We start from the raw sequence: 25716 nt of genomic DNA on the forward strand, positions 1-25716 counted from the left end.
GAAAGAGCATTCATACCTGCATTCTTCCTAGAGCATCCATCTACACATATCCACCCCTGAGCCCATGTGGAGGAGGTAAGTTGGCAGCAGATCCTTCCAAGAAGAGCTCCTGTGTCAATTGTTGCAATGGCCCATGGGACTGAACTGGCAATTCTATCAAGGACAATCGAAAACTGGTGACGGATGAAGCAGGGATGAGGGCTGAGAAGCACAGGTTACAGTTTGGCTCTATGTCCACTGAGGACAGCGAGGACATGGCTTTGGGCTGTGCCTCCAACACCCAGCTAAACATGGATTGCATTCCTGTTTAATCTAGCACGGTGTCTAAAGCAAGTTCAGATTCATTTTCCAAGCAAGGTTTGAAGCACAGTGTAGAAAAGGTGTGAGGGCCAGATCCTGACCTTATGCAGGCAAACTTCACCATTATCATCGGCCTGAGCACTTACCCTTGCATTATACTTTAAGGTAGGTAGCATGGGAGTTCTCCTGCTTCAAAGAGTTAATATAGGGGATTTGACCACCTGCAGAGGAAAGTTTCTCACTGAGCTTTCGGTTCATCTGCTCCATGTGCCTGGTGTTTTTTCTGGCTTGCCGGAGAGATCTCTTGACTTTCTTCACCCGATCTCGCAGCTGCTTGTTGCGCTTCTCCAGCGCTGCCACCTTCTGTTGCAGCTTCTTCACTCTGTCCTCCTCCTCAAACAGGGCTTTCTGGACCGAGGAGCACATGAGCTGAGGGGACAGCAGAAATGAAATAGGAACAGGTGAACTTTACATAAAAACTTATTAAAGCAGGAGTTAATTCAGGTGTCCCTTGAAAGACCTCACAGCTCTTCGAAAGTAGAATGCTTTTTTTGGAAGTTCTATTCCTTTTTATACCTTTTTTAGTAAAATACTCTCTTTCCCTTCTATATTCAGATAAGACTCAAAATTGTAGATCTTAATGATACTAGTGATTCACAATAACTTTTATGAGCTGTTTTGACAGACCTGTCCAGCCTGCTGAGGCTACATTGAATTTACGGAGAAAGGCTGCCCTGCTTCTGGTATGAAACTAGAGTTCAGGCCAAGGGGTATCACTTTTGGAAAACTCAAGATTTGATTCAGCTTAACAGCCCTTCAGAAACCCCAGATTTTGATGTGAGCCTGTCCTTTGCACTTTATGTCAACATGTGAATTAAGGACAGCACCTGTAAAACACAGAACTGGTTGGTTTGCCTTTCAAGAACTGAGTTTCCTTAAATATCTCATTATATGGGCTTCTTTCAGATGAAACTCTAAATGGTAAAATCTCAGCAGTCTCTAAGAGCATTCAAGATCTCATAACTTCAACATAAGTGTTTTATTTTTGGGGTCGTTGGCTGAAAACTGCCCCTCCCATTCTACTCACTTATTGCAATATTGTCCCCTGGAGGGACACCAACCTCTTAATGTCCACTAATGCCTGTGGCTCTTAGACAGCCGGGAAAAAAAGAGCTGGGTTCAAAGGTGCTGCACCCAAGGCATCACTAGAAGAGCAGCTCACAGGGTATTTCAAGTCTGCTGGGTTGGATGATGGCCCAAATGTAAAACACCTGTTGGATGATTGTTCTCTCTCTATTGCCTCATCCTAGGACAACCCAGAGGTCTATCTCATTTCAGCTGTATGTGATTGCCATGTTTACAGTCTCCTGTTTCTGACTTGCTTCCTATTTGTAGGTGCAGCAATAGGAACAGGATGAGAAACATCAGCTACGAAGGCTGCTGACTATTTTCCGTGCAAAGGAGTTGTGTTCCTGATGCCCAGCATCACTGGGGACAGAATTCAGCTGCCTTCTCTTAAGCAACTACAGGTGAGACTCAGGTCTGGGCTCCTTTCCTTCATTTTCCCCTATAATGTCTGCAGGGAGAGACACTCTTCAAGAGAGTGATCTCCACGTCCTAGGTCAGTGGGAGGAATCACCCTCTAAACACAACTCTCTTGTTTCACTGATTACAAAGGCACCAAGTTCCATGTTTTCTACCTGGGCAACATATTCCTAGTGGAAAAAGAAGATATGCCTGGGACTCAAGGACAACCCCACCATAAAGCTTCTGATCTAGGGAAGCCACCATCGAAATCTATTTCTGCCAAGGGTGATGTGCCTCCTTCCTTTCTTTCCTACAAAAAACATCCTGAGATATTTTATTGTGCAAGTGGGACTTTCCGCTGATTGCTGCACTGGTGCGCTGTGAGGAAAGGCAGGGTCTTCTGCTGGATTTATCTCCTATATACATCTAGGGTGTTTTTTTTTTATGAGTGTCAAGCACTCCTGGAGCCTGGATGGGCTTTCTCTGGCAGAACATTTGGAACAGACAGAGAATCTAAACAAACAACTAAATCCTCACTGTGATGATGAAGGATTACATGTTTCTTTCCATCTTACTTTGTAGTATTTTCAACAACTGAAAGTAGGGGAGGGAGCCCGCTTTGATGATTAACATTTCGTTTGCTTTGGAAACCCCCAGCAGCCGAAAACCATGGCCAGTCAACACAAACACAGCAACTGCTTCCAGTCCCCAGAAGCTCTTGTTTCTTGTGCAAAAACACCACAGAGCTTTGCTAGAAGGCCAATACTTGCCCAGCCATCCTCCTACTGGGGCTTTTTTATAAATGCATGCTAGGGAGATTGGGAGCTCACAGATAGAGGGCCAGAAATTGCACTGAAAAGGAGGGAATTTGGTCCTGATCACAGCTCATTTCAAGTACTATTTGAAAACACCCAGCACATCTTGGCTTTTGTGTTTGCCAAACCCTTGCAAAACTTCAGGCAGAACACTTCTCGAATTTAAATCCCTGCAAAGGCGAGCACTGAGTTAGGAAAAGACATTTGTTGGGAAGACAGGAGGTGGAAACTCTGCTTCATGAGGGATTTCTCACATTTTCCATTGATGCAGTGATAGGGATGGCATATGACAGAGTCCGATGCAGAGGAACAAACAATTCATGAAGCTGAAGTGTGGAGGTTGTGCAAACCCAACTGTGTCTCATCTGTGTGGGATGGCTGGCAGAGGGGATGGCAATGTCTGACGGTATTAGCCTCACCCCAGAAGCATTCCCAAATATTTTGAGGTTGGTCCTCTGTCAGCAGAGGTAGTCCTGCTCTGCAGAGCCACTCAGAAACTTCTTAAACACCATCAAAAAGCTAGCCAGCTCATTTCCTTATGCTGTTCCTCTTCCAGGTCATCACTTTCCAGTCTGAAATCCATAGTTTACTGCTTAAATTACCTGGAGATCTTCAGAGAGATCACTGGAACAACACAGTTATAAAAAACTGAGGCACTCTCAGTCATACACTGCTTTGCTTACCAACAGGGCAGGTGATAGGAAGAGCCCAGCTTGACAGTTGGATGCCTGCCTGCAATAGCAGGACTTCCAGCAGGAAAAAAAACCCTCTTTGCTCCTTCTGCATGGGGAAAAATAACAAGGTGGAGTCCTCACGTTCTCACCAGCTGGTTACAAACAGCGTTTGTCACTGAACTCTGCAGTGAAGATGATGTTTACATGTGAGTGCTGTCCTACCCTTGCTGTTACTGCTAAGGCTGTGGTCCACATGGGTGCAACCAAGTTATTTTTAAACCAGTGCTGAGAACTATGTAACTGCAACAGCCAGGAGCTCAGCACAGCCTGTATAGCTAACCCAGCTGCTGAACAAATGGGTGAGAAGTTGGAACTAGATGATCTTTGAGGTCCCTTCCAACCCTAACCATTGTATGATTCTATGATTCTAAGTTAACCAGGCCTCGGTTTGCGTTGCTACTCGAATACTTCTTGTTTACAGCCAGATAAGATATCCCTGCATTGCGCAGTCTGCATTGTGCAGTCATTCCTGTGGAGCATATCTACAGACAGGAATTTCACACCCCATTTCATTTGGTCTCATGCACCCATAAATGTGCACACTTGGCACTTGATGACCATCAAGACCAGACCTTAGTCCAAAGGCATTGCTTAAAAGCTACAGAGAACTGCATTTTGTTTCTGGGAATGGCCTGTGCTCCCATTCCTCATCACAGCTTGCCATGTCAGGTACACTAGAGAAAGGAGGGAGGTTTACGCAATATTTAAGGGATAATGAAATCTCCATAATCTCCATCCAGCACGATAAGTCACTGAAGACCACTTGGCAAGTTCCACTTGGCACCACTGAAGGAAAGGACGGGAAAGGATGGATATCTGACAACTCCTATTCCCACAAGGTATTGGCAGCAGACAGTTAAGCAACAGCCCTGAAATGCCGCCCTTAGCATGGCACATGTGCCCACAGACCTGGGAAATAGACAGAAGGACCAGGAAATGGCTCCTCAGAAAAACTTACGGGTTACTTTTCTAGGTTTCCTTCAAAAGTTACCTTCTCTAGCAACCCACAGTTCAGAAGAGTTGTTTGTTCTGGAGATCTCTGCTTGTATGTCTGCTACGTCCACAGTTTTATTAGCAAGGCATCCTCGGCAGTGGTTAAACTCAGGTCCAGAGCAGGATCAGGAGATGTAAAAAGAAAGGTAGTCCAACAAGAACCATACAGCTCCTTAGGATTTATCCCAGACAGCCTACAGCTGTGAAACTACAAACTAAACATATTTGAGTATTTGTCTGAAACATCTTGTCACATATATTCCCAGTTTAAAGTTTCACCACATCTAGAGGATTTACAAAATCTGTCCATCTGCCAAACAAATCAGCACTGTAACAAATTTAACTGATTTTCTGAGCGTCACATTACAGGCATGCGAGTCCTTTACCAAACGCCCTGAACTGACGTATATATACATTTATCTGATTGACAGACACACACATCTGCCTTCTATAAGCTTCATTAGAACGGGACAATGGCTAGGGAATGCCCCATGGATAAAGGCGCAATGGTAGTGTTCATCCACCACAAATTGTCCATAAATGGCTGAAGTGGGCGTTACAGAGTTCATGTCACTCAAAACCCAGCAGTGGCACCCCAGTCTTGCACTTCATTTACCAAAGGGAGAGAAATGGAGTTCTACTAGCTCCTCATGAGTGCTCCCTATGGGCAGCACAGCTAAAAAGCACTGGAGCCCCACTACCTAAAAGTCTTTCATTTCAGGTCTCCTAAAAATATCTTTCACATCAGACAGTATTTTTCGACATTTAGGTATAGGCCATCATCAGGCAAGATGATTGCAGGAATGTCTTCAAATGTGTGACAGTAAGACCTGATCTCTGCAGGGATATGACATGTTTTGAGAAGAACTGGGCATGGGTCAATTTGGCTTCTTGCCTTCAAATCTTCCTCCTGACCTGCAAGCTGGGATACTCCCTCAGCATCCCAGACCCAGCACCACCCCACCACAACTTCGAGTGTCCAGTGGAAGAAACAAGAGCGTCTCTCTCTGGAAACACATCCCCAGTGCTGTGGGTTGGGAAGCACAGCTCCCGCTCTGCTGCAGAGCCTCCTCTGCACTGCACCCCAGTAAGCTCACCACATCCCCACGCCGCCCTCCTCTCACGCTTCCTCTGCCCCACAGAAAAGGGAAAAACTGGCCATTTGCTGCACATCAACTTGCTGCTCTGTGCTCCACTGCTGTTTGAGTTATATAGAACACCTTAATCAGAAACCTTACGCAGCACGAAGTGCGTACCTCCAACTCTCTCAGCACAGCAGTAATTCATGCACTCTCTCTCAAGGGGCTCAGGAGCCAAACACAGCTCTTTATTTTTCTTTAACTCCACCAGGATTTATTTATTCCCCAACCCCTTCTGTGCTCTTAGCAAGAAGAAGGGCTCTGTGCCCTGGGGAAGCTGATGAGGACACGATACTGCTCACACAGACGATCTTCAGTTCTCCTGGGCAGGGAGGCCCCCTTTGAGCCCTGCCTTGCCATGGCCACATTTCAGACTCTGAGCATCACTTTCTCCTTTTGTTCAGCCCCTTTGGGTAGGTTACATGGGAGTGAGCATCTTGCATGGAAAGACAGATGGTGCGGCAAAGGATAGCAGGAGGAGTCTGGCAGCAGAGGGTATTGGGTTTGGGATGAAAGGACTTAACCTCCAGTTACTGGGACTTTTCAGCCAAGACTAACAATCCTGCTGAAGTGTGGAAAAGCTGCTGTCAGCACCATTAAACCATCATGTTGAGTGAAGTGGTGGCAGCAGGGCAGTGCTGGGTTAAACCAACTCTTCCTGCTGCAAGACTGCACCTCCCAGAGGTACTGAATCGGGGTCCTGAGGGCAGATCCAGTATCACTGGCATTAATGGGAATGAGCTGGGATTTCACCCTCAGACTCCATATGAACCATCAAGATATGTTAAGACCTGGATGGAGAAAGAAATGACTGTGGCTGTTCTTATGAGGATAACTCTTACTGAATGCTATGTCAGCATCTGCCATGGCAGGTGTATGGCATGTGGCACAAGTGTCCAGTTCATTCAAAATATTAGAGCTGGGGACTTCATTGGGGTATGAAGCACTGCCTGCAGGGAGCCTCTGCCAGGCTACATCCACCCCAAGATGTCTCAGCACTGTGAACAGTACTTTTCTTCCCCATTTCACTGCTCACTAAAAGCAGATTTTCACTTTAAACTCCTGAGACACAGCCAGTCAAAGCAAGTCATCTCACCTTTCCCAACTGTCATCAGAGAGGAATGGGCTCGTCCAAGGTGAGACTTCTTGCCTATCCCAGACACCTACCCTGAGTGGACCACTTCTGGGGACCCCTCTCTGTTGCCTAGGCAACTAGCTCAGACTGAGACAGATCTCACCCCAAGTCCCAGAATAGCAGCTGGCAACATTGACTATCCAGGACAGGCTGCAAGAGCAGCATACAGACAGATTTCTTGGCTTTGGGAGAACCTTGCCCTGTAACGGACCCAAATCCATGTCCACTGGCAATCAAAAGTCTTTAAAAACAGCCCTGTTTGTTCCAGTCTCCGTCAAACCACTGCTAGGTGGAAAATCACCCGAAGAACTGTAGGAGGGCCTGTCAGGGCCAGCTCTTGGACAGCATCTTGGCAGGTCTCTTGGGTGATACTTGGCCCTGATGTCCCCCTGAGCAGCTGAGAAGGTCCTACATACCTGGAAAATGTGAACAGTGTTTACAAGCTGTGACGTAAGGCCTGAGTGCCAGCAGCTCCATCAAGACAATGACTCAGCACAGAGGATGGTCTACTCACAAGGAAGGGTGTTTTTCACAAGGAAAAACACTCCCAACCTATTCCTTTTCTTCTAATCTTTTTTTAAATAATGATCTTAAGCTGAAAAACAGATATTTTTTTTAAAAGATACTTCCCTGTGATTAAGTACTTTGAAAAAACAGACCTTCCTCTCTGGCAAGGTGTCTGAATCACTGGTGGCCCTCATCTGCGGTGGGTGTTGCTGGCACCATTTCAAAACCCTATCCTTTGCCTTTGAACTCACAGCCCTTGCACCCCTACTCCCAGACTGGGGTGGTTTTAGAGGACACAGGGGATTAGGAGGCACTTGAGGGCTGGTGCAAAGACTCTCAACCCTAGAGGTACTTGGAGACAGGTCCCTGGGTCCAAAACCATGTGTAGAGCATGTCCTGGGGCATTGCTTTTCCCAGACACTTTGAGCTCCGAAGCCCGAGGTGTTTCTGAAGAGGAGGATGCGAAGATACCAGGTGACAGTCACACCTGGTCCCCTCTGCCAAGATTAGAGATGGAGGTGGAAATGTGTCTTCGTGGTATTTGGATTGGTCATTGCCAGTACCCAGGAAGGGATCAACACCTTATTCCCTATAGTTGCAAAGGAAAAAAGGCAATGGTTTAAGCAGAAGAGAAACCACACTAATCAAGAAGACAGGAAAGGGAAAAAAAAAAAAAGGTGTAGGGTATGAGCCAGGCTGCCTACCACAGGCACCTCGCTTGTGCCAAGTGAGCAGATAAGTCAGTCCTGACAGTAAATCCCTCAATTCCCTGCCCAGACAGTGGGAGACAGAAGGTCTCCAGGAAGCGAAAAATAAATCAAGGGGGCAGGACCTCACTCTGAGGAGTCCCTTTCCTCTCCTTGCTGACCATGCAGGCCACACCAAGAGCCAGCCAGCTGCTTTTCCCAGTCCCTCCAAGGCGGAGGGGCTCCACTCTTGCCTTATTTCCTTTGAAAATGTTCCTCCGAGCGATTCGCCTGAGATGCCACAGGAATGCAGCAGTGGATCTGGGAGGGGAGCAGCAGCGCAGTTTCTTGTCTAAGTGGTTTAACAGGAGCAGCCGTCCTCCTCCTCCTGCAACCGCTGGGCGTTGGGCTCAGTGCTCAGTCCCACCAGCCCCACACCTTGTGGTTTCCGCATTTCCAGGAGCTTCCCAGCCTTTGGCACGGCTCCTGGATCGAGGTTAGGCAATGCACAACCACTGAGATGGGTCAGGGTTGTGGGGAGGGGGCATTAACCTCCAGGGATGGGTGGTGCCACCCTGAAAGTCTCTTTGCTGAGACTCATGTCACCCCTCTCTGACGCCCTCCACCAAAAATACTCAGGGTGGGCAGTGAAGTAACGAACCATGGAGCCACACGTGCCTCCATAGCGTGCAAAGCAGAGACGGCAGCCAGGACACTACTCCTCACTCTCCACCCTTGTTATGGGGGATGTACAGAGCTCATTGCAAGGGCAAATAGCTCGTAGGCTTTGCAACACAGCTATTTGCAAGATATTAATTGCAAACTCAATCCAAGGCAATGCAACGTCTGCTCTGGTTCCTTCTAGGTACCATGCATGGTGGGCAGATATTCCTGATATGCCTCTGTCCTGTTCCTGGACAGTATGCAGTGCAGGTATGGATTAAGCTACTTATAGGTAAATAACATTGTTGAAGCACACTACAGCTCAACTATGCTGAGCCTAAAGGAAAATATTTCGAGTAAGGAAAAAAAGTATCTTTTCTCCGTTGCTAGAAGCAATTTAGGTGCAGAGAACAAACAGGTTTTTAAATCTGCCTCAAGACAGGCTGCTTCATAGATTTCTGCATTTGCTCTGCCTGAATTCAGAAAATTACTAGTTATTGCTTTTTTTTTTTCCCCTTCTGTCTCAGAGCTAGGGTTGCAGTTTCAGCTGGGCTTCAAAAGTCTCTGTAAGAGGCTCTTTTTTCCTATAACTTGTACAGAAATTTTCCATTTCCACAGCTACTGAACTTTCCAAAATTTGCTATCCACTTTAATTTCCAACTCAGCCTTTTCCCACCTAGTACTATTATTATCACAATAAAACTAATTAGGTCTGATATGCCTACAAGTACTTTGCCAATATACCTTACCTCAAGTGTTTTGTTCTCTGACCAAAAGCTGCTGTGTGACCGCGTCTCCATCTAAACTTGTTTCACTTGGCTTGTATTTCAATAGGATTAGGTCACCATTCCCCCTACGCATACACACAGCGAATTAATTAAATACCAAGGAAGGGATAAAACCAGCAAGACTCAGAAACAGAGTGTGTTGTGTCCTTCCCTCTCACTGATGGGAATGCAGGGAAATGAGAAGCTGCTGCTCGGAGCAGCATGGCATCTTACTCTTTGCTCCTATTTATTGAAATGGCCGTGCTGATTTTCGAATGAGCTGACCTCTACCTCATGTTACTATAGCTCCTAGAAACTTCATTTAATTTAATGGCCTTGTTAAATAGACAGCATGCACCCTATAGCAGGGCAGCAGTGAAAGAAGTAGAATATATTCAAATAAAACATCCCCAGATGCAGCTGAAGCCAAGGATCAGCATCAGCTGGTGAGGAAATGTATTTATCCCTACCAGTATTAATTTGCATGAGAACAATATGAGTTTAAACCAGTCTCATACCTGGTTTGAGGTCTTTAAGTATGGTTTACTTCAGTCTAATGTATTACAACTCGTAGGAGTTCCCTGGGGCTCCTAACAGAGGTGATTGATGCTCCAGTGTGGCAGGTGCTGTATGGATGTCTGCAATCTGAGGTTTACATTAAACATAGCTGTTTGTTAGGGGTACAAAATAACAGGTGGGAGATGTGGGCTGTGGGAGGACGAGGGGCGCATGGAAACAGTGAAACAAGGTTGATTAAGGGCTTAATGAATTCAAAATCTCCTGTGGATAAAGAGACGCTGGACCTCCGTGTACACCCCAGCAGGTTCAGACCACAAATGCTCAGTGCCTTCATCCTCTCGTGCCGAGAAGAGCAGGGAAGGACTGGTATCAGTAAATAAACAACAAAATATATTTTATATACAATATAAAAACCCCTTTGCTTCTCCGTCACCTCTAAGTCGAAATGGGGATAGAAGGAAAGCAAATCCCAGCAGGGTGCGGTTGGGTATTTGCAAACGGCCACAGTGTAAGCACAAGGCATTAAATTCTGTCTCTCAGAAAAGCACAGAAACAGGGACATTTACTGTAAATGGAGACCATGTACCCTCCCCGACAAATATATCCTGCCTAGGGGAAGTTTTATGCACAGGAGGAGAACCTGTGCTGAGAAAGGCAAACGTTGAAAGTTAACACAATGTCTATAAAAGTCATGTTCCCCTATAAATCCCTCCACTCTGGATGTCTTGGCTTCATACTTCACATATGCTGCTGCAGCTCAGCTGCCTTTACAAACAGATAGGATTTCCTTGGCTGCAGGCTCGGCTGGAAGCCCTGAGCGTGCTCTGCTGCTGTGCACAGCTTCTGGATTTCAAAGAGCAAATGCAGGTGCCCCGGGGCAACCCGCTGTCCTCTGGTGCTGCTGGGAAGCGGAGGTGTCCACATCGCTCTGGAGGTGTCTGCATCGTTCCTGAGCACCTGTAGGAACTGCCAGAACTGTTTTACTTCATTTGTCAAGTCCTCTTGGGTGCAGGAAAGCATAGGGAGTGAAAAGGGCGTACTCAGACCTGTATTTCTCTGTGCTTGATGGGTCCCTTGGGGTAGTGTTTGCACCACCCTGCTCAATGTACCTGACCTAGATGCTGGGTGGGAAACATTGGTTTTTCTGGGCTCTTCGTACAGTCAATGGAGAGACAGAAGTTCCTCCGGAGGATGAGTCAGAAAAAATAATTTAGAGCAGGGAAGCAGGCACTAAAACAGAGCTGAGTAGTACGGAAACAACTCTGACACTGTGCTTAGGCACACAGCCAGAGATGCCGCTGCCACGGCAGGAGCTGGACAGGAGGCTCTAATGAAGCCTTTCCCTGCAGGCGATAAGGGAGCTGTGAAATCTTGAAGGAAATGACAGCAGTGGCATTGAAATCAGACTGGATGAAGCACAGGGGCTCGATGAAGGGTATCTGCATCTGCTCTGCAAACTCAGAGCAAAGAGAAGACCTCAGCAAGCAGCTGTCGGCTGTGCCTCACGTGAGACACTTGGGCAGAGGTGATGGAGCAAACAGTGACAAAGAGGCACGTGCGCAGCAGAGGACCAGGCTCAGCCCTCGTCCAAGCACAGAAGTGCCACAGGTTGCCACAGAGGCCAAGTGGGAAAGCTTCGGTGAGGCTGAAGAAGCAAAGACAAAGGGACAGAAAAACAAACATCTGTGATCTGCAGGCACTCTCTGGCTAACATCAGCACACGGAGAAGGGAACCGAGGAGGCAAAAAATGCCTGAGGGACTAATCAGCAGTTCTGAATAAGGAGCTCCAAGCACTAACAGCTGGCTGCGGGGAGCTCACTGCTACTCACAGATATTCCCGCCCCACCGGGCAGCTCAGAGCAGCCTGTCCACAGCTCCGGCCCCTGCGTGGGCTGTAAATCCTGAAAAGCCCCAGACCACCCTGGCTGCAATAAATGGGCAACAGGCTACTCTGAGCAGGGCACGGTTTGGCAAATAACCAGTCTTCAAGGTGCAGAGACATGGTATTTAGGGGACCACCCTCCTGCTTGCCCGTGCTCGAACAGCCTTAAGCATTTGGGGCATTAATATCTGTTTCCATAGGAATCAAAGCTGCTGTTTCACTCTAGCACAATCCCTCAGAAAGGGTCCTGTGTCTGAGCTGATATTTCAATTCTCAGTAGAATTTCATAGAATTTCTAGGTTGGAAAAGACCTTAGAGATCATCCAGTCCAACCGTCTCTAATCCCCCATTAAACCCTATCCCTAAGCAGTTCATCCACCCTTTTCTTAAACACATTCAGGGATGGGGACTCAACCACCTCCCTGGGCAGCCTATTCCAGTGGCTGACAACCCTTTCAGAGAAGAAATACTTTCTAACATCCAACCTGAATCTCCCCTGACTAAGCTTATATGCATTTCCTCTTGTCCTATCACCCATCACTAATGTAAAGAGCCCTTCCCCCACGTCCCCACCATCCCTTCTCAAGTATTTGTAGGCCGTAATCAGGTCTCCCCTCAGCCTCCTCTTCTCCAGGCTACACAGCCCCAACTCCCTCAGCCGCTCCTCATAAGTTTTATTTTCCAGCCCCTTGACCAGTTTGGTCGCCCTTCTTTGGACTCGCTCCAGGAGCTCAATATCTCTCTTAAAGCGAGGGGCCCAAAACTGGACACAATATTCCAGGTGCGGCCTCACCAGTGCCGAGTACAGGGGCAGGATCACTTCCCTGCTCCTGCTGGTCACACTATTCTTGATACATGCCAGTATCCCATTGGCCTTTTTGGCCACCTGGGCACACTGCTGGCTCATATCAAGCCGGTAGTCAACCAACACCCCCAGGTCCTTCTCCGCCAGGCAGCTCTCCAGCCACTCTTCCCCAAGCCTATAGCGATGCTTGGGGTTTTTACACCCCAAGTGAAGGACTCTGCACTTGGCCTTATTAAAGCTCATGCCATTGGCCTCAGCCCAACGATCCAGTCTGTTCAAATCCCTCTGAAGGGCCTCCCTACCCTCAAGCAGATCGACACAGCCTCCCAGCTTGGTGTCGTCCGCAAATTTACTGAGGGTGCATTCAATCCTCTCATCCAGGTCATTGATAAAGATGTTAAACAGAACTGGACCCAGCACTGAGCCCTGGGGAACCCCACTGGTGACCGGCCTCCAGCCAGATTTAGCCCCATTTACCACCACTCTTTGGGCCCGGCCATCCAGCCAGTTTTTAACCCAAAGGAGGGTGTGCCTATCCAGGCCAGCAGTTATCAGTTTCTCAACCAGAACACTATGAGAAACTGTATCAAAGGCTTTACTGAGGTCAAGGAAAACTACATCCACAGCCCTTCCCTCGTCAGCCAGGCGGGTCACCCCATCATAGAAGGTGATCAGGTTTGATTGACAAAACCTGCCTTAGAAATTTCAAGACCTGCCTTAGAAATTTCAGGTCAGGTAAATACAGGGTCATATTTGAAATCCAGCGTCATATTTAATGGCCCAAGTCTCTCCCTTGGGCCATTATGCTTCGCTACGCTTCATATAGACACAGGAGCATCAGAAACTTCTCTTACGTGCTGCGCAACTTACTGCCTTAAACAGGGAAAGCTTTTCACACTGATTGGTGACGATGCCTGTGGAAAATAAGGTCTTAAGGTAAGTGTGAGTCACATGTCCCCATACACAGAAGCCTGGAGCCCTCTTTCCGGCCCTATTGCAGGGGGAGGAGGATTGCAGCCACAGCTACACCAGACAAAATGCCCACAGGGCTGATGGATGCCCTGCGGAGAAGTCTTCCCTGCAAGCATCTAAATTATAGAGCATACACCCCACAGCTGGTTAATGTTACAATGGTGGCTCTCAACTGTTTAATCCTACACTAATAATTGTGTTGGAGCGAGATAATTGCACAGTGAGTGCCACACCACCGGACACGAACACACAGTGATACCTCTGAGCTGCAGTTCAGTCATGCATTACGTTGGTTTTTGGCTTTTTGGTGAATAATTGCCCTGCAGCCTGCAAAATCTTGTAAAATCCTGCCATCATGTGCACTTCCCTGTAAGATCTGCTGTTGTTCCTGGCCAAATACTTAGGGACAGGTAACAAATGTATCCCTGTGAGTCTGTGTTACCATTTGTGCATGCGTGTGCATATGAGGGTTTTAAATCTGATTATGAAAGTAATTTTCTCTAACAGTCCAAAATTCTTCTGTGGATATTAATTTTTCTTTTCACACGTTTCTCTGACACAGAAGTTATGTGTACTTTCACCAGTTTTGCATCGCATCACCTTAGCAATAGCAACAGCCAGGATCCTGCTAGTGATAGGGCAAGAACAATGGCTTTAAACTGAAAGACAGGAGATTTAGGTTAGAGATAAGGAAGAAACTCTTCACTCTGGGTGGCGAAACACTGGACCAGGTTGCACAGAGGACTTGTGGATGCCCCAATCCTGGAGGTGTTCAAGGCCAGGCTGGATGAGGCTTTGAGCAACCTGATCTAGTGGGAGGTGTCCCTGCCCATGGCAGGGGGGTTGAAGCTAGATGATCTTTAAGATCGTTTCCAACCAAAACCATTCTATGTTTCTATGATCTGGGCAGCCACGAAAAGCAGATTATCTGAATTACCCCCCACCCTTCTTGCAGTAGCAATCACAGTATCCACACCAGGCACCATCCATACAGCCCTCAAGAATTGCCTAATATCGTAGCAAATTAAAAAAAAAAAAAAAGACAAAACCCCCCAAAACTCACTGAGAAGAAGACAGGACATGGGCTCCAGTCTAGTCCCTTAACTAGAACACTTTCCTTGTCTTTTGGCAATGGTAATTTTGGAAGAGCAAAATCGCAATTATTTTGAGCTGCGTTATCTGAACAGCTTGTTCTCATTAAGCAGCACGCGCGCTTCACACCTAATCAAAGAGGGCAGATAAAATGAATGTCCTAATCAGAGGAAAGGAACTGGATGTCTCCACTACAGAGAGGGCAGTAATCGCTTAGAGGAAAAGCAGTCCCAATGAGAACTAGTGTATCTGCACTTCAATTCCCCATCTCCAAAAATGGGGATTACAGGACATCTGTGATTTATAGAGTTTTCGATCCTTTATATTCCAAACCAGAAAGGTTCATATTCAAAGCCCAGAGAGCGTGGGGACAGGAGCAATAAGGGGGAACCAGGACTCATGGTGAGATTCTTCACTTGCATGCGGAGCGGCCTTTGTGCTTCTGTGTGCAAATTCAGAGTGTGAGCCTAGAAACCACCTTTTTTTCCATGAATGGTACTGCTAGGATTACCTACCACTGCAGCCTTGTCTCTGGAAATTCATTTTCTATTAAAGATCCTGGATAAATTGCCCAGCACTGGAGCCCGCGACTCTTCGAGCTTTCAATAATTAGGGGTTAGTCAATAAAAGTTTGTAATATAAAAGCTGCATCTGAGTGTCATGAATCGATGCATTTAAGTCCACATCATCCAAGAAGGGGAAAAATCCTGGCTATATGAATTCTTGGCTTAGACAGCTGAGCAACATCCATGGGATTTGAATGTGTGCTGCCTCATATTCATGACAGACAGGAGGAATTTTCAAAGCTTGGAGGATCACAGTTCCGACTCAAAATCATTGGACACTTATGGAAATCTCCCCATGTGTCTATATGATTTACCAAGAGTTTAAGTTTTCTTTGAAGAGAAGGCTGATGTGGTTAAATGTGCTGCAATCCTGAACTCTTATTCCCTCAGATACTGAAGACAGGAGAATGACGTGTAAGTGATGTACCCAAGGCTTCTGTCTCAGAAGTTTGTAACACTGGGAAAAGAGGGATATCTGTGGTATTAAATAATGATTGCTTTCTCTATATTTTTAATGCCTATTTGTAAACTCTGCCTGCAGGACAAGGACAGACCTGCTCAGCTTAATGAAAGTGGCATGGCCTTGTACAAGTGCCTGGCAGGTTGAAAAGGACTAAGAAATGGTGGACTGTCTTTTACCACACACAAAAATCATCTTCTTTTGGGAGCTGAAGGGTGTCTCACCAGCTAAAACCTGGGCCATTTATTAGTTGGTTAAACACAGTCATATCACTACCTGTTATCAAGATGGGACAGCTGTGTCCTTTGCTTGATGCACGATTTCTGACTTGGCAATGGGCAGTGGAGAGGACACGGACACATTCATAGAATGGTTTGGGTTGGAAGGGACCTCAAAGATCCTCTAGTTCCAACCCCCCTGCCATGGGCAGGGACACCCTCCACTACACCAGGTTGCTCACAGCCTCATCCAACCTGGCCTTGAACACTTCCAGGGATGGGGCAGCCACAACTTCTCAGGGCAACCTGTTCCAGTGCCTCACCACCCTCACAGTGAAGAACATTCATACTTCTGCTCAGCTCCAAACATACAGTGAGTATGGAGATCCACTGGGGAGGATGCAGACAAGTAGGTGTTGTAACCCCAAGACCAAAGGTTTCAAGCATGACTGAAGGGACAACTTCCAGCAACTGCCCTCATTGAGACATGGATTATAAAACCAACCGTTCTTTAGGCACCATTCACCAACAGGGACAAAACAGGTGTGAGCATTTGGGCAACAGCATGACAATGGTCATACCTCATATTCTTCCAGACCTATGGGTCAATAAACCAGCAGAAAAGTCAGCAGAAGAATACACAAGGAGTTTCTACAGGAAGAGAAGGAAACATTTATTCTCATTCTTCAGCTAGGGCAGAAATTAACAGGAGTTTGAGTGATTGTGGAGGAGCACAGCAAGAACAGGGCACTAAGCCCCCAGAGGGATGGGTAGAGACCCTTTCCTGCAAGTATTTGAGGCCTCTCTCCGTCAACCAGATGTGATTTAGGGTTAATACATGTAAAATGCAACACAAGCTCAGCTGGAAAGACTAAATGACCAAGTTGCTTAATCTGATTCCCATCCAGTTAAATATCTCAGCTCTGCCTTGGCCTGTTTCACCCTGTTAATAAGTACGCCACTGTACTGGCATCCAGCACCTACACTCCTCATAACAGCTGCCGTTACTGAAAGACAATCAAACTGGTGATCTACACTGCTCCTTCAGATATTTGTGAGGCATTTCGAATGAAGAAGCACAAAAAAGAATTAAAAATTGCATCCTTGCATGTGTTTTTCTTTCCATACACTCCCCACCCTAGAGATCCTGCCACTTACTAACATTTCTGTATTTAAGCCCTTCCTAAAATAACCTTTTTCCATTGAGAAATTTGCAAGTACTCGGGGAAGGGGAGGAGTTGTTTGCTGTTTTGGTGGAAAGAGAGAAACTAAATTATTTCCTGGCTGAGATTTATGTGTCAAGTTTTAGCTTGCAGCGAGATTTTTTTAGCCAAGTTATAAAATCTGAAGACAATTCCAACTCTCCTCCTCAGTGATTTTTATGAAGTAATTCCTGATATGTGCTGAAATAAAAGGAGACTCCGGTTTTCAATGGAAATGAGGAGACTCATCCCTGTACAGAAGGAAAGGGCAGGAATATACGTCACTCTAGACAGAGCTGTCAGAAAGCAGAAGCCCAGCCCCAGAATACTAAAAACTGGTGAACATGTGGATGAACCTGTCTCTTAAATGCTTTGTATGCAAATTGCAAGCAAGGCAGGGGTTGCACTTGACCACAGACAGAATTAAGCTCAGTTTTGCTTGAGGCATTAGGCTTTTTGGAAACTGAAGAGCAAATGTCTTGATGTGATACCTTAAAGATGCTCCTGATCTGCTGAGACTATTCAGTTTGATGGTGGTCAACTGGAAGGTTTTATGGTCATGTCTTCCAGCAAAAGGATGCAGAAATCGCTCACTAAGCCATGGGCAATACTGTACTCCTCCAACCCTTCTGTCACATTTGCCATGCCAGACCAGTGCAATGGTGATGGCCTGACCCATGTCTGCGCAGTAAGGTGGCTGGAGCAGTTGACCATGGACTGGCTCAAAGCAAAGATCAAGGGAGCAGCAGAGATGAGTAACTGCATGTGCCAGAAACCCACAGTGGGACCTGAGTGCCTGAAACTCAACATCTCAGGTGAGACACAGCAAAAAGGCTGGGGCTGTTGGCTGCTTCCACATTAGCAAGTCAGTTGGAGCAAGAGGAACATACTTGCACACTAAAGCTCTAGATGTGTTTGAAGTGAGCAGATATATGGGGAAAGGGGATCAAAAGGTGCATGAAGGACCAGCTGTGGATCATGTTCCCATTAGGAGTTGGTGCAGACCAGACAGGTGCCTGGAGCAGCCTGGCTGTGTCTCTCCCAGGAGGAAACTACTTGGTATGCACCAAAACCTCTCTGTGAACTGAATCAGCATGTGCCAAGAAAACTACACATCTCCTACTCACCAGGCTCGTTCCCTGTCATGAAGGAGACTGCTTTGATTTGACACATCTTCTCATTGACAAACCTAAGATGGCTGCTATTCCCACAGGTGTTTTCCCTGAGCTCTGTGGCTTAGGAAAATGCCAAACAGTGGACCTCACAACCATTGCATAGCCTGCAATGCAACCGGTTTCACACTTGCCTCCCATCCTTCCTGATGGCTGGCCTCAGCCTCCGGAGGTCTTGGCACTGGGCTGGTGGGGCCCCTCACCACTCAGCTGCGGACAGGAGGTGGTGATGAATGTGCAACGCGGCTCCGGGATTGTGTAATCCAATTGCAACTCAGAAATAGCAGCTGACAGCTCCCCAAAGAGCCATCTACCACTGGAGCTCACTACATTTCTCTCCCTGAAGTTTCACTTGAAAGCTCGAGCAAAGAGGAGAGCTGGCTCAGCTTCAGAATAACCCACCTATTTCCCTCTACTTGACACACTGCAAATCCTTACTGGTGCTGACATCCATGCTCTCCCAAACTCCCACATTTTTTAAGAATAGTTGAACCAACAAGTGCTGGGAGAATGCAGAGCCCATGAAACCACCTTGGCTGTGTTTTAATGCCTTCTGGAAAGATCCTAATGCAAGACAGACATTCGTGATATGTTTACACTTGTAACTAAGTGCTGGCTATACTTGAGCTTGGCTGTAACGAGCTCTCCCCAAAATACTGCACATGAAATGCAGGCAAAGAGACATGGAACGTGGTTTCAGAGTTATGTGTCAAGGAAGGCAGATGTCTAGAAGCAAGAAGAAGTGAGTAGGTATGAGGATCACCCTATTGCCTCCCTGCTCTGCTAATGACTGTCCACAGCTTACAGCCAGCTAAAAATTGGTTCGATACTCCAGTTGAGAAGCGGGTCTCTCAGACACAACCAGAACATGATTTTCAGGTACACCAGGAGGCTAGAGCTGGACTGAGTTCAGTAAAAGCCACAGATGTTCAGATCTACTAAAAGATGCCAAGAAATGGAGTTTGCCCTGACCTTTTGCTTTGTGTGAGGGGATGTGGAGTGACGAATCAAAGGGGACGCTCTGCTATGGATTTACATGACCAGGTAGCAATTTGGATAAGATTGTCACCTTCAAACCCAAGTCTGCTCCAGACAGTGGTGAAATGAGAGCTCACAAAGCAATGTTCCACCTCTACCGCTTATCAAAGTAGACCAATACCCTAGACTAATAAAATCACTTCTATCCAAAAAATTCTGAAAGCGGCTTGAGATTTCAAACTCTTTTATTACTTTATTTTTGTACATACAACTCATATTTCATGAGGTCTACGAAAAACAAGGAAAAAGGAAAAGGGAGGGATCCTGTAACAAACTCTACATTACCTGAAAATATAGGTGAGTATCTTCTAGTATCAACTCCCCTCAATGTTAAATCGCAAGAATGGTTTGTATGCAGTTATGACTAATCAGTTCTGAGCTGAGTTTCTCCCTCTCTGCTCCACTCTGATGAGACCCCACCTGTGTACTGTGTTCAGCTCTGGGGCCACCAACATAAGAAGGACATGGACCCATTGCAGTGGGTCCAGAGGAGGGCCATATAGACAATCCGAGAGCTGGAGCACCTCTGCTATGAAGACAGGCTGAGAGAGTTGGGGTTGTTCAGCCTGGAGAAGAGAAAGCTCTGGAGCTTCTTCAGCTCCTTCTAGCAGCTTTCCTGTACCTAAAGGGACCTAAAGCTGGAGAGGGGCTTTTTGCAGAGGCGTGTAGTGATAGGGCAAGGGGCAATGGCTTTAAACTGAAAGGGGGAGATTTAGATTAGATCTAAGGAAGGAATTCTTCACTCAGGGTGGTGAAACACTGGAACAGGTCACCCAGAGAAGTTGTGGATGCCCCATCCCTGGAAGTGTTCAAGGCCAGGTTGGAGGAGGCTTTGGGCAACCCGGTGTAGTGGAGGGTGTCCCTGCCCATGGCAGGGATTTGGAACTAGATGATCTTTGAGGTCCCTTCCAGCACAAACCATTCTATGATTCTATGAGTTTTGAATCTTGGATGGTGACACGGTGGATGTAGATGTGGGTTGCCTGGACTTTAACAATCCTGGTTAAGAAACAACGAAGTTACAGCAATGGCAATGACAAAGCATGTCTGTAGCAACCACAGATGGGCACTCCCTAATCTTCATCCTGCATGTGTGTTTGGCATTAAACTGCTATAGGCATTAAAGCACGCAAATAATTCCCACATAGCATCTGTGAGGCTTGCAGAAGTTCAGAGGAAGAGGACACAGCTCTGACAAACTACAATCCACTCACTGTTACAGATTTTCCATGTCTTCAAGGGCAATGTAGTGTTATGGAGCACTCTCACTCCTTGTAGTCGGAGTCAAAACCTTCCTGAAGGCTACCTCAAAAATCCCTCTCCCTATTTCCATCAGGATGCAAAAAAAAAAAACAACCCAATATAGGAGCCGGGATGTTGTTCCAACATCCCTTTCAACAGCTGCCGGACACCTCTGAGTGCGGGGTTTGCACCGACAGGACCAGCGGGATGTGCCACCACGTCCTCAGCCAGTGGCCGGCAGCGGCTTACTGCCGATCTCAATCGCCTTCCTGCTTCTTTTTTAAACTTCACAGTGTCAGATGAGTTGAACCAGTCTTCTGGACACTTTCCCATTTCCTTAATACTTCAGCAAACAGCACTAAGAGTGCGAAAGGGCTCAGTGCACATTTTTAAAGGAACCCAGGTCTGACAAGCACTATTTGGCTGTCACAGCTGTGACGGAGATGTACTGGCCTTTGCTTTCCTCCTGTTTTTAAAGCTGCTCTGCAGCGTGTTTTATTGCATTTGATGGGAAACTTTAAAAGGTTCCGGTTCTGAAGTGATTTTAGAAGAGAGGCTCCATATGGCAATGCTTTTTCTCACCCTGACTCTTCAGCTGTAGTCGAGCTTGGTAAAACGATGCCTTGGACAGCTTCTGACCTTGCTTTCAGGGCTGCTTCTTGTTCACCCCCATGGTTGGGATTTCTTTGTGATCACAACTGTACGAGGTTTCCCATGACCCACAGGGAGACAAATCACTAAGGATGAGCTTTGGGGCAAGGACACTGAATTCTCTGCTACATGATGCATAGCCCCAAACCCCAACTTTTCTGTTAGTCAAACTAGAAAATAACATGCTGAAAGCTCAGGTCCAGCATAGGGCAACAAAGGTCAACAAAAATCAGTTCTGTTTAAACCAGGTTAGATCTGACTTTCTGTGTTAAATTGTGGTAAGTCATCCCTTGTGCTCACCAAATGACCGCAGCAGGTGCATATCTTTCCTAGAAAAGAGATCCAACCCCTTTTTCAGCGATGGGGACCCCATCATGACCCCTGGCAAACTAAAGAGTAATGATCTACTTCAGTTTAAAAAAAATACTGCATTTAAGTTGGGTTATATGGACATATATTGCTACCAATTTCCAGTTGCAGGGCAAAAGAAAAAGATTTAAGGCAGAACAATTCTGGTTTGATTTCCGAGTCAGGAAATCCTCACTGTAATTGCAGTCTCCCAGGTAAGTCACACTTCCCCCGTGCTCCCACCCAACCACATCCAGGTGGTTAAGGAGGTGCTACTTTCCTCTCCAGAGAAACACGATGGCCTCTGGCAATCCCTAATTAGCACTTTGCTGATCGACGAAGCGCCGAAGAGCGTTTGCTTCTGTATCGCCGCTCACTCCGTAACCAATAATTACATTTTTGTCAGCCTGCCAAGGTCCTCACACACACCTGCACGCTGCCCACACGGTTGTTACGAAGAGATTTATAATAACTAATTGTAACATTCCTATCACAAATCTCCCCACCCGCTTCCAGCAGCGGCATGTAAGTCGAACAACGGGCATGTCTATTTCCCCTTCTTATTAACCGGGTTCACAGCATTAGAATAAAGTCAGTTATACTGTTTGCATCCTTTGAAGCTTTGATTCATTTTTTTCCTGACATTTTAATTTAATTCTAGGTGAGGAATCACGCTTTCTTTTCTTCTTCTTCTGTTTTCCCCTGGTTATTCGTTCATGCCTTCCTGACTAGTCTAGACAGCCCTACCACTTATGATTTTCCCGAGATGGACCCTTTCCAAACTGCACAGCTCTCCTCCCACAGAACGTGGGCCAAGTGTCACAAAACCTCTTCCCACAGCTCACCATTTCCCCAGATAGCAATTGACTTCCAGAGCTGAAGAAGTGGGAACTGAAGGCCGTGCAAGATAATTAATCACCTCCAGGACCCTTCCCAATTTCCAAAAGCATCTACTGTCCATGCAGCATCCCACCAAGCTGCATCCCTCATGCTGACATTCCTCCCCCCTCCCTTCTTTGTGCTCACTCTTGAAGCCTCCCAAGCTGATGAGCCCCTGTTGCAGTGCTTCTCTTACCAGTCTTCATGCTGCCCTTCTTTGGGAAAGCAAAAAGCCCTGTTGAAATTTTTCTTCTCCCTGATTTCCTTCTAAGCTATTTTGTATTTTAACTTTTGGTTTCCCCCCTCCGCACCATGTTCTGTTTTTACATCCTTCTCAATTTTCACTTTCTCTCACAGGTTGCTGGCACTATTGACATCCATCTGCACTTAATCTTGTTGGGGTTAAGTCTTACACGCAAATATTTGCTTTCCCTGTTGGCACTTCCAGCAGTCTAGGCAAAACTTTGAATTTTCCCTCTGGCAATAGCAGTGGGAGGTCCCAGACAGTCAGGGAAGGGGATTTAATCCCTCTTTTCTCATGGACTTGCATCGCAGAGCATTTGTGGTAGCTGATTCCTATCCAGGATAGGACAGAAACAACCTCCTTTGAGGCTCAGACATCAAGTGCGGTCTGTAACATTGAATCCTGTGCTACGAGAAGATATAGGATAGAAATCTACCCAACCACGAATGCCATGGAGGGAGTAAATAGAGACTGACAGCTTCTTTCAGCAGAAGAACTGGTTGTATCAGATGATACAGTAAGAATCAGGTTCAAGCAACCAAAAAGTGGCAATTCTCAAGAGAAGGCTGAACGGCTTCAATAGAAGATAAATCCACGTAAAGTCCCTGAATATATAGAAACAACTCAATATATGAAAATTAGTTCACCACCTGAAAACACTGGAGGCCGGGAGAGCATCAGCAGGAACCACCATATGTCATTAACATCTTCTTACAGTCCTCCCTAGATACCTGCTTTACATATCTGTTGGTATGGGTCTCTTTTGGGGGTGGAGGGGCAGAGGGAATGTTGGCAGTCTTTTACTGTATGGTTCATTCCTGCTCTTTCACAGCCAAGCAGGTGGCAAGGACCATTTCAGCTCTGAAGCTGGCATTTGCTTGATAACCAGACATGAGGTACAGATGTCCGTACCCTGCCCCAGGTCATCACTGACAGGGTACAGTGTGCCACATGTAGACAAGCTGATTTTCACATCATGCTTGTTCTTGTTGATCCACGGACTTTGTGTCCTTCCTCCTTGCTTTCTTCTTCTTTGGCATTAATGGGAAATACTTTATTGCCAATTTTGGAAGCCAGGGATAGGACAGGTGCTGGAAGGGAGCTCCCAGCACCTGGGAGATGCAGTGGGACAACCATTTGCATGACCTGACAGGGCCTATGAAAATCCCTTACAGCTCAACAAAGTCACCCCTCGTTAGCACCAGAGCAAAAAAAAAAAAAAAAAAACCGCATCCCTCTGCCTTCCTAACACACTCATCTCATGGGCTGCCTGGAAGCTAGCTTGGCTTGGCCCGAGGATGTTAAATGAAGAAAGTCATACACATTTCACCTTGATGGGAGCTTTTGAACATGATTTTAAGAAAATTGGTTTGCTACTCTTATCTTCTGTTGTATTTCCACCTCTAAATGTTTGTGTGTGAGACACCAGGAAACACGAGTCATCTTGATTTAGTAATGGCACAGCAGTTTGCTGTTTGCAGCTGTGTCTCAACATGTCATCCCAGCAAATCAAAACAGCTGTAAATGAGGTCCTGAGTGGAGACTTTCATGTCCAGAAGGTACTACTTCATTCCCCCTGGAAATTAGACAGATGAAGAAGCAGTGGGCGTGAAGAAGTAATCAAAAGCCCCTTTGGCTCACCTACAGCTCCAAACTGCACTGCTCTCTAGTATTTTTCTCTTACTGCCACAATTCGCAGGGTTGTTTTTTTTAAATCAATAAACTATATCACTGTTCCCATGTCAAACAAGAGCATGGCCTCACAAGCAGATGATTTGGTTTGCAACACAAGAGAGGAGAAACTCCAGGACCAGAGATGGAGTGACACCTCTGTGGTTGATGAACCTCCGCTGACTTCCCAGCCCTGAATGGATCATGGAGCAGATCCTCCTGGTGACTATGCTAAGGCACATGGAAAATAAGGAGGTGATTGGTGACAGCCAACATGGCTTCACTAAGGGCAAATCCTGCCTGACTAATTTGGTGGCCTTCTATGATGAGGTTACAGCATTGATGGATAGGGGAATAGCAACTGACATCATCTACCTGGACTTATCCAAAGCATTTGATACTGTTCCACATGACATCCTTGTCTCTAAACTGGAAAGACATGATTTTGATGGATGGACCACTCGGTGGATAAGGAATTGGCTGGATGGTCGAACTCAAAGAGTTGTGGTCAACAGTTCATAGAATCATAGAATCATAGAATCATAGAATCGTTAGGGCTGGAAGGGACCTTCAAAGGTCATCTAGTCCAACCCCCCTGCAAGGAACAGGGATATCTCCAACTAGATCAGGTTGCTCAGGGCCTTGTCCAACCTGGCCTTGAACGTCTCCAGGGATGGAGCATCCACCACCTCTCTGGGCAACCTGTTCCAGTGTTCTACCACTCTCATAGTAAAAAATTTTTTCCTAATATCCAACCTGAACCTACCTCCCTCTATTTTAAAACCATTACCCCTTGTCCTATCATAACTGGCCCTCCTGAACAGCCTCTCCCCATCCTTCCTGTAGGCCCCCTTGAGGTACTGGAAGACCGCTATAAGGTCACCCCGGAGCCTCCTCTTCTCCAGGCTGAACAGCCCCAACTCTTTCAGCCTGTCCTCATAGGAAAGGTGCTCCAGCCCTCTTATCATCTTCGTGGCCCTCCTCTGGACCCTCTCCAACTGGTCCATGTCCTTCTTATGTTGGGGACTCCAGAACTGGACGCAGTACTCCAAGTGAGGTCTCACGAGGGCAGAGTAGAGGGGGAGAATCACCTCCCTCGACCTGCTGGCCACGCTCCTCTTGATGCAGCCCAGGATGCGGTTGGCCTTCTGGGCCGCAAGAGCACACTGCCGGCTCATATTGAGCTTCTCGTCCACCAGCACTCCCAAGTCCTTCTCCTCAGGGCTGCTCTCGATCCAATCACCACCCAGTCTGTATTCAATGTCCACGTGGAGACCTGTGACGAGTGGTGTCCCTCAGAGGTTGGTACTGGGGCCGGTGATATTTAACATCTTTATTGGTGACATGGACAGTGGGATCGAGTGCACCCTCAGCAAGTTTGCAGATGACATCAAGTTGTGTGGTGGTGTGGACACGCTGGAGGGAAGGGATGCCATCCAGAGGGACTTTGACAGGCTGGAGAGGTGGGCCTCTGAGAACCTCATGAAG

General features: G+C 46.7%; 1 protein-coding gene across 1 annotated transcript in view; it reads right to left on the bottom strand.

Annotated features, from left to right (window-relative positions):
* Positions 1-453: 453 nt before the first annotated feature.
* Positions 454-25716, bottom strand: part of CCDC3 (coiled-coil domain containing 3) — a 45292-nt gene continuing 20029 nt past the window's right edge. Inside the window, exon 3 of the mRNA XM_086610835.1 lies at positions 454-729. Within this exon, the coding sequence (XP_086466961.1) occupies positions 454-729 (276 nt within the window). The remainder of the gene's footprint in view (positions 730-25716) is intronic.

Source organism: Tauraco erythrolophus, chromosome 4 (assembly GCF_009769465.1).
Source record: "Tauraco erythrolophus isolate bTauEry1 chromosome 4, bTauEry1.pri, whole genome shotgun sequence".
In the NCBI taxonomy this organism is placed as follows: Eukaryota; Metazoa; Chordata; class Aves; order Musophagiformes; family Musophagidae; genus Tauraco; species Tauraco erythrolophus.